General features: G+C 39.7%; 1 protein-coding gene across 1 annotated transcript in view; it reads right to left on the minus strand.

The window, feature by feature from the left end:
• coch (coagulation factor C homolog, cochlin (Limulus polyphemus)) overlaps positions 1-1,825 on the minus strand; it is an 8,474-nt gene extending 6,649 nt beyond the window's left edge. The window contains exons 1-2 of the mRNA XM_030117535.1: positions 1,792-1,825; positions 1,352-1,508 (exon numbers count right to left, since the gene is read on the minus strand). Of these exons, the coding sequence (XP_029973395.1) occupies positions 1,352-1,508; positions 1,792-1,825 (191 nt within the window). The remainder of the gene's footprint in view (positions 1-1,351; positions 1,509-1,791) is intronic.
• Positions 1,826-7,500: the final 5,675 nt, after the last annotated feature.

Here is a 7,500-nt window from a genome sequence, read left to right on the forward strand (position 1 = left end):
AGGAGGGATGGGGTCAGTCCGGGTTGAAGCGTTAATCCGAGGCTCCGACACATTCCTCCCTGGTGTTTGCTCCTGCTTCAGAGGCTCATTGTTACGTCACAATTCAGAAATCTGATCCACGTGTGTGAAAATCCATAAACACCTCACGGTCCACCAGACGCTCAGCCAGCTGTAGACAGACCCACACCCCAACCAATTACAACCAACCCATAACCTAACCACAACTAAGTGCAACCTATCCACAACCCGCTACACCAACACCACAACTGCAACTAACTGAAACTACACCTACATTACAACTAGCCTATATTGCAACTCCAATGAACCACCACCACACTCACACTGCATTTAACTGCAACTAAAGCACAGCCAGAACTACAAATAAACCAAAGGTAATCGAATCCAAATCACAACTGCAGCTACATACACACAACTAACCACAACTCCAACTGACCACGAGTAAACAAAAGTTAACCTGAAATACACTTACAATGATGCCACAACTAAAAATGACACTTATAACTACAACCTTATTGTTCTGCTTTATTTTGCTTATTGTTTTTAAATAAATAATTGTATAGCTTTGACTGAATGCTATGATAACACGAAAAAACATACAACTAACAACTACACTACAGTTAAAAACAATTGAATTACAGCTCACCTAAATGACTAAACACACCTATAATACAACTATACAACAAACTAACCATATCAAAACTACAACAAACCAAAGCTGCAACGACAAATATTGTATAATAAAATTAACTGCTAAACCTAATCACAACTAATCACAACGATAACTACAAGTTCTACGGCTGTGCAACTACAACAAAAAAACCACACCCAAACCAAGACAAACCAAGGGTACACCTACAACTCCAATGCAACTGAATACAAGTAATCCAAAACTAACTCCTAACCCTAGCCATAACTAACCACAACTACAGCACAATAACTTTTACCAAAAAATAACTACATCTACACTAGAAGTAAGCACAACTAACCACAACTACAACTACACCACAGATAAGAACAACTGAACATCAGCAAGCCAAAGCTTTAACTCCAGCAATATAACAGTGTACAACTACACCAAAACGATCTTCGTCCTTAGCACAGCTAACCACAACTAAAACTACAATACAACTAAAGATGACTATAACTGCAACAGAACTAACCACATCTAGACCTTGATAAACCGAAGCTACAACTACACTACAACTAAAACACCAATCATGACAACAACTGAAACCATGCCACAACTAACCACAACTGAACTGCAACTCTGTGTGTGTGTGTGTGTGTGTGTGTGTGTGTGTGTGTGTGTGTGTGTGTGTGTGTGTGCTACCTGTGCAGAGCAGCGCCACACACTGACGAGATGGAGGCGTACACTCCGGTCCCGTACACCGATATCCTCCAGTGTGAACAGTCGGCGGGACACAGAACCAGCTCACTGTCCTTGGTCAGGTCGGCTCCACGGGTCGTACAGCTGATGGGGTATGCCACTGGCACACAAAACACAGCACCAAAAGACTCTGATGACAACAGTAACTGTCACACCGATACAGCAGGACTCCAGTAACAACCAGAAAATGGGATAACAGCAAAACAAACCAGGGAAAGAAACATCAACATTTTCATGACTCACCGTTGGACACTGAGCCAAATGTGGAAGTGATCTGAAAGACAAGGGCTGGAAAAGAAGACCAGAGATGCAGCTCAAATTTACTTTTTATTCAGTGAATAGACACAAAGAGAAGCTGAAACCTCAATAGAAAATGAGTTTACCTGTGAAAGGCAGCAGGACCGATAGGTGACACATTTCTGAGAAGAAAAAAGTCACCGTTTCACTGGAAGAAAAGCTGACTTCTGGACGTTATTATGCAACATGACAAGAAACAGTAGGTGTTCACAATGTAGTCAGAACGCTGAATGACAGCAAAATGATGTTTTAAATGACTATTTATCTTTTCACTGTGACCTTTAAATAAATGAAGAAATGTGTCAACATAGCTGAGTAAAACTCATTGAAAGTGGACATGAGGTGCAGTCATTTGTTGTTTTTTGTCTCCCTTTTCGCTTTCGGTCCTCTTTTTCTGTCCTGGTGGCTCCTCAGGTTATAAACTGTCAGTCGGTAAGCAACCAGTCAGGAAAGTAAATGATAACTGCTGAAAAGGTCGATAAACTGTTAAATTAGTGAACTTATTTGGTCAGTCTTCACTGGGCTGGTAAAGAGTTTGAGTTATTCAGTTACCACAAAACCAACCAGCAAACCAATTAGTTAAACAATGAGAAAATTAGTAACTGTGAAACCGCATACAGACACCTAAATCAGGCAGTTATATGAATAGAAACTGGTTAAAAAGATCAGTCAACAAGTTAACCATTCAACCAGATACAAGCCAGCAAATATTTAATAATATATATATATATATTAATGCAAACCAATCAGTGAAAGTACGACAACTATTAAACTAATAAAATCTGACATGCTGTGCAATTTTTCACTCCAGAGACTGGTTGGTAAACCGGTCAGTAAACTAGACTGAAACTAGTTCATATAGTTTGCTGGTGAAAAGAAGACAGGTCATGCGTCAACCAACACTAGAAGTTCAAATTTCGAGAGAGAGAGAGTAAGAGAGTGAGAGAGAGGGGAGGGGTGGTAAAGCAATACCACACAATCACTAAATTAACCAGCTAGTTAGTAACAAAGTCCAGTTTAGGAATGGTTAGTAAACATACAAAAGAGTGAATCTACAAACTAGTTAGTAAAGTTACCTGGCGCATAAAATAAACAATAAACCCAGCAGGTTAGCTATGTAGGTAGTTAGTGGACTGGTAACCTGGTGAAGGTTAGCTGTTCTTACTGGAAGTTTCCTGAACGGACGACTCGTCTGATCGACTCTGAGAGGTTTAATCCCGAAACAAAGACGCTGATGCTGAGAGAGGGAGAGCGAGAGGGGGGCCCTTTAAATACACACACACACACACACACACACACACACACACACACACCTTGCACTGGTTGTCAGGGGGAGGAGTCTCAGTGACAGGTCGACCAGAGAGAGAGAGAGAAATGAAGAAAGAACATTTTCACTCAGTGGATGTTGAGAAAACAAAAATAGTTACTCAGTACAAGTTAATTCACTGGATTCCATCCTGGATTTTTCCTGAAAACAAGTAAAATGTGATGTGAAGTGAAACTCACTCCTTCATCAGATCATCTTTTGACTCTAAATCTTTTTTTTTTGTTTGTTTTAAACTGAATGGAAAATAACATTTTGGTGGAAACGGTTAACTTGTTTTGGTTTCATTGAGAAATTGTCAAGGCTTTTGTTTTTCTTTTCTACTAAAATTCTACAAAACATGTCAACATTTGAAAATAAAATTTGAAAGAAAAATTTGAAACAGTCAGTTTTAAACTTCTTTTCGATATTTATCTAAAAACAAAGATTCTTGAGATAGTATCAATTTAAATATTTTTCTCCCTAAAACAGAATGCTTGTCTTTAAAGATTTAAGTCACAGTTTTGAGAATGCCTTGAGTTCCTCCTGGGTCCTCCTGTGAGCCCCTCTGGTCTCCCCATGGTCCTCCTGTGGTTCTCTGGTTCTCCTCTGCAGTCAAAACATCCCGGCTTCCAGACAAGCGAAGAATCGGTTCCATTCGAAAAAGAACTGAGATGACAAGATTTAATCGGAGAAAAAGTTCGTTTTCCCTCAAAAACAATCACACGTCCAGAAGCGACGTCAATCTGCTGGAGCCCGTCTGATTTTTCCTTCGCATCTCAGTCCTCGGACTGAGTTGATGGAGTTATTATTTGGAGCTCAATGTGCCATTAAAGCAGATCTGATTAAACTTCTGGTCTGGAAAGAAAAAAAAAAAAAAACAACCTCTGCCGGCCATGAGCTGATCCTGTATGTACACACAAAAAAAGTTGATACAGATGTACTGTGTCAGTCTTTACAGCTTGAGCGCTTGGTGTAGGAGTCTGGAGCTCCAAACCCTCTGCTGTAAGATCACTTCTTGATATGGATTCAGTTGTGGGTTTTGGTTCAGGAGAGAACTCAATGTGCCAGGCACAGTCGTAAGAGGCACACAGAGCTCATCTTTATCTCTAAATGGTAAAAACCAAAAATCTAATTCACTTAAAGTCCAAGAGGAGACAGGAGGAAACATGAAGAGATGCTGGAAAGGTCAAAGGTAGGAACCCAGAAACACAGACTGAGTCACAGGAGCGCTATTATGAACACAGAAACACAAACAGAAGACGCTCACTTTATACCAAGGTGAAGATGATCACGCTCTCAGGTACAGGTGGAAGACATCAGGGCGAGGAACAGCTATCAGACATGAAGACAAGACGTCAAGGAGCCTGAAATGAGAGACAGTCCGTCTCAGATGTGAACAATGATAAGTGTGCAATTCCATTAACTCACATTTATCAGACACATTCCACTTTGTTCATATTACTGTTGACTTTTCATCTTGTATTAAGGTAAACATGGAGTTCCACAAGGCTCTATGTCAGGACCCAAACTTTTCAAAATATACATGCTTCTTTTAGAGAATATTATTAGGAAACCCTCCATTAACTTCTTTTGTTGTTTAGATGAAAGATAAATCTGTTTATCTGGGAAGGCAGATGATCCCGATCAACCGTTCAAATTAAAGACATAAAACCCTGGATGAGCTCCCTCTTCCTCTGAACACTTCCTTCTCAGAGTGCTGCTCACCGGAGGTTCTGAGGTTTTGCCTTCAGATGGCTCTGTTGCTTTTGGCGCGATATAAATAACTGGCCACAGACAATGGATTGTTGCACTGTTCTCTTACAGTGGTTAGGAGGCAGGTTCTTGTTCCCAGATGAGAACAGAAGAGCTGCAGACACTCAATCCGTCCTGTGTGTGTGTGTGTGTGTGTGTGTGTGTGTGTGTGTGTGTGTGTGTGTGTGTGTGTGTGTGTGTGTGTGTGTGTGTGTGTGTGTGTGTGTGTGTGTGTCAGAACAAACCGCTCTTTGTGCTGCAGCCTGCAGGTTACCTCCCGTCACAGGACAGGCCGGCGCGAATAAAACAGGATGGTCAGCTGAGGTCACTGCACGCGGGGGACAATCAGATCTGAAACATGTTCAAATACTGCCGATCAATCCCGCCTCCACCCGCCACACGATGTTACACAACAAACACACAAATAGACAATAATCTCTGGAGAACCAAACTGAAAAGAAGGCAAAGTCACTTCAATATCGCTTATAGAAAGACTTTAAGGAAAACAAAGCAGGATCAAAACACACCAATTAGGGTTAACCTAACCCTAACCCTAATCATTCGATACATTTTCATCTCAAAATGCTTCAAGATTTGGTTTGAAATATTGGAGTTTCAGCAGAATATTTAGATTTGTGAAATCCAAAGTCTTCAAAACTTCAAGAAAGATTGGATTTTGCTTGTAGAACACCTGTTGTTCTGGGAATGGGGTTATCATTTTTGGTACAGATACATTATGAAGCACTGAGAAAGTGCGTTTTTTAAAATAAAATGAACTGAATAAAGATATAGAAACTAGGGCCGTCACTTTAGTGCATTAATTAATTACACTGCAAATTAATGCACTACAAAAAAGTATCTAAGATTAATTGTAGCACACTTGACTGGCAATTCAATGTGAATGGATTTGTTGTCTTATTTCGATGCATGCTATATACATGTAGTTTTCATTTTGAATCGCTGTATTGAGTTAGCTTTAGTGTTCATTTTGAATTTAGTTTGCTCAAGTGGCTATTTGAGATTCAGCCTCATTTTATTTCAGTTTTTTTTTTTAATCTATATTTGTACTGTATTTTTGAATAGTGCACCAGGCCGAATTGGTTTGCTGGGATGTACTTAAACTTTTTCTTCTTTTGAACTTCTTTAATGAAACACACTGAAAGTGTTATTTAAGTTGCCTGATTTGGCTTAGAATTTATTTTGGACGAGACGTCCTGACTTAGCTTTCATTCATCAACAAAAATGTGGATTTCAAATCTTCTCTTCTCGCTGTATTCATTTGATGAGTCATGCACTGCAATTCTGTCACGTCCCTGAATTTGAATTCTCCACTTGGGGACCTAAAGCAGATATGAGATTAAAATGTGATTAATTACACTAATTAATTACAAATCCTGTAATTAATTAGATTGTTTTTTTTGTTCGCATGACAGCACTAAAAGAAACCAATACAAAATCATACCAAAGTTGTTATTATGCTTTCAAGGATGCACACAAACATTTTTATTTTTCATCAACATTGTGTTTTACTCACTGTAACCACTATAGTAACCTCAGTCATGAGTTCACTGGTTCTTCCTCAGTCTCATATCTGATAGAGTCAGGAGGACCAATCAGACTGCCCCACTCAAATGTTTAAAAGTTTTCATCTAGTTTCTTGTCTGCTTAAGTTTGGCAGACTTCAGATCTCTTTGACTGAGAGAGTCGTGTTTCTAACTCTGAACTAAACAGTTTTTTTTTTGTTTTTTTTGCAGTCTTACTATGTTTGCTTTTCTTTTAATGTATTCATTAAAAACATTAAGATTAACAAAATAAATGGAATGAACCAAGGATCCATTAATAAAACACTTCAGGAAAAAAAAAAAAACAAAAAAAAACAGAAATGAGATAAAGTTCCCACAAAGGTAGATGTAGAAGCTCACACTGAAATCTGAAATCTGACAGCCTCCTCCTCCTCCTCCCGGTATTTCAGCTATGGGGTCAGAAAGTCAACATAACAGAGTCGATATCAGAGCCCGGATTAAGTCTCTGTGTATGTGTGTGCGTCCGGACCCTGGCAGGATGTTTGGGTCCTGGTCCGGGTTCAGGCTCAGGATAGAGGTCGGTGGGGGGTCCGGCCCCCAGTGGGACGGGGGGCAGTTCGGGTCCAGCTCTGTGTTGAGTTCAGGCTCCTGTGTGAGTGGAGCTGATGCGTTCAGGGTGGTCCGAGAGCCAGCAGAGTAAAAACAGAAGCACGAGGTGCTGAAGGAGAATCTGTCACATTTCCACTCAACAACAAAATCTCAATCCTCTAAAAAAACATGAAACAAATGACTTCTGCTGCTCAGTTTTACTGCAGCTTCCAGTTACCGGAAGGAACCATCAATGAAGACATTTACTGATAGTCAGTCGTGATCTGCAGGTAGGACCACCACATGACAGAAACCCACTGCTCTCCAGAAAACTTCAAGTGGAAACTTATTTTGCAATTTTATTTTACTCAATCATCATGAAGAAAACATCAATACGAAGTCCCACTGAGCTGTTCACAGCTGTTCTGCAGATATGAAGGGAAAAAAAGACCAATGTCCAAAAATTAAAAAAAATAAATGAAACTTGAATTGTACGTTTCATTTAACATTTTTCAAACCAAATACCAGAAAACCTATAATATAAATGAGCTTTATCTGAGTGGGGGATTGAGCAGAAATCAAACCAGTGACACTGTTCAACACAGTTACCCAATATGAGATCTATT

The sequence above is a fragment of the Salarias fasciatus genome, chromosome 19 (assembly GCF_902148845.1).
Source record: "Salarias fasciatus chromosome 19, fSalaFa1.1, whole genome shotgun sequence".
NCBI classification, from domain to species: Eukaryota; Metazoa; Chordata; class Actinopteri; order Blenniiformes; family Blenniidae; genus Salarias; species Salarias fasciatus.